At 48.3% G+C, this 1997-nt stretch overlaps 1 protein-coding gene across 2 annotated transcripts in view; it reads right to left on the reverse strand.

Annotated features, from left to right (window-relative positions):
* Positions 1 to 1156: 1156 nt before the first annotated feature.
* Positions 1157 to 1997, reverse strand: part of LOC101992111 (nucleoside diphosphate kinase A) — a 13281-nt gene continuing 12440 nt past the window's right edge. For both annotated transcript variants that reach the window (XM_005350536.3, XM_005350537.3), the window contains exon 5: positions 1157 to 1433. In XM_005350536.3, coding sequence (XP_005350593.1) covers positions 1316 to 1433 — 118 coding nt within the window. In that variant the 3' untranslated portion in view covers positions 1157 to 1315. The remainder of the gene's footprint in view (positions 1434 to 1997) is intronic.

Consider the following 1997-nt stretch of genomic DNA (forward strand, 5'->3'; position numbering starts at 1 on the left):
TTGTAGACCAGGCTGGTCTCGAACTCACAGAGATCCGCCTGCCTCTGCTTCCCGAGTGTTGGGATTAAAGGCATGTGCCACCACCGCCCAGCCCCCATTTTGATTTTTTTTGAGACAGGGTCTCACTGTGTAGGGGAGGCTGACCTTGCCTCTTCCTCCTGGAGTGCTGGTCTTAAAAGGCCTGCTCCACCACACTAAGCTGTTTGGTTTTGTTTTGACATGGTTTCACTATGTAGTCCAGACTGGCCTATAACTCATAATCCTGCCTCTGTTCCTGAGTAATGAATGGGATTACAGGCCTGAGCCAACATGCTTGAGTTGGCATTTTTTCTTTTTATTTGTTTTGTTTGTTGGTTGGTTTTTCTGGGGACAGGTGTTAAGTTGGGAGTGTAGCCCCTAGGCCCTGGCATCCATTCCAGCCAACCTGGCCTGGGAGTTGCATTGCTCTGGACTTCAAGTCCCAGTATGCCAGGTCTTGATCCCTTCCCAGGGGAGGGTCAGGACCACTCCCACAGGGCATTTAAGGCGGCTCCCAGAGGAGAAACACATGGTTTTGGATCTCCCTGCTTTCCTGTCTCCCCGCCATGCACTCGGCCACCTGTGAGTGTCTTACTTGATAAAACGATGGGCATTTTGATTGGGTTTGATTTGACCTAATTGGATTTCTTGTGCCAATGGAGCTGCCCTCTTTTTATTATTTTTTCTTAATAACAACAGGGTTTCTCTGTGTAGCTCTGGCTGTTCTAGAATTAGCTCTGTAGACCAGGCTGACCTTGAACTCGAGATCCGCCTGCCTCTGTCTCCCAAGTGTTGGCATTACAGGCCAGAGCCAACATGTTCGAGTTGTTTCTCTTTATTTCTCATGCATCCTCTGTCCCCAGCAGTTTAACAATCTTGCCCATTCACCACAGACCTTGCTGACTGGCTCACTGCCAAGAACGAATAAGAATGCGGGGCATGAAAAGAAAGACAGGCAAGGACATGCCTGTTTCTCCCAGGGCGGAGGCTCAAACCTCAAAGACAACCAAAAAATTCTCTGTGTGTATGCGAGGCCAATATAAGTAATTTGCATACCATTTACATTCTGTCGGTTCAGGTTATCAGGATCCTGAGGAGGAAGGAAGGCGTGCAAAGTAACTAGCTGACCCAATCCTGGAGATGAAACACTTTAATCTACCAATGGCTCGTAACACTGCACAGGGAGTCACAGCTCCCAGGTTCCTTCCAGGACAAAGGAAGTTCCAGAAATACTTAGTTGCTGGTCCCTTGCCTGTGAGAACAGGGTAAGTAGAGGAGAAGGGCAGGTGCCCTCCTGTCACTCATAGATCCAGTTTTGTGCACAGCTCTTGTAATCCACCAGCTCCTCAGGCTGAAACCACAAGCTGATCTCCTTCTCTGCACTCTCCACAGAATCGCTGCCATGAATGATGTTCCTGGGCGGGGACAGAGATAGCGTCGTTACCAAAACCCAAAAGATGACCCTGCCCACAGTGCCCTGCATGCCCACTGCTGAGATCTGAAAGCATAACAGAAGTCAGAGGCCCTAGTACTTCAGAACATGTCAAAAGAATGACTATCTGTGTGTGGCCTCCCACACAAACACTGCCAGAGTGCAAACTTCAGGAAAGCTCTGACCAGCTTCTACATTCAAGAAAGGCATAGGAAGCAAAGCAGTGGTAGAGCACGCCTTTAATCCCAGCACTTGGGAGGCAGAGGCACTCATAGAGGAGAGGAACTCTCTATGAGTTTGAGGTCAGCCTGATCTATAAAGAGCTAGTAGTTCCAGGAGAGGCTCCAACACTAGATAAACCCTGTCTCAAAAAAAAACAAAAAGGAAGGAAGGAAGGCAGACAGGCAGGCATAGGAAATGGGATTAAATAAACACAGGGACCATCCAAGTCAGCCTCAACCTTCAGAAGCAGGAAGACAAAACTCCCATTTAAAAGTGACCTGATCCAAAGCCACAGAGAAACCCTGTCTCGAAAAACCAAAAAAAA

Source organism: Microtus ochrogaster, chromosome 7 (genome assembly GCF_000317375.1).
Source record: "Microtus ochrogaster isolate Prairie Vole_2 chromosome 7, MicOch1.0, whole genome shotgun sequence".
NCBI classification, from domain to species: Eukaryota; Metazoa; Chordata; class Mammalia; order Rodentia; family Cricetidae; genus Microtus; species Microtus ochrogaster.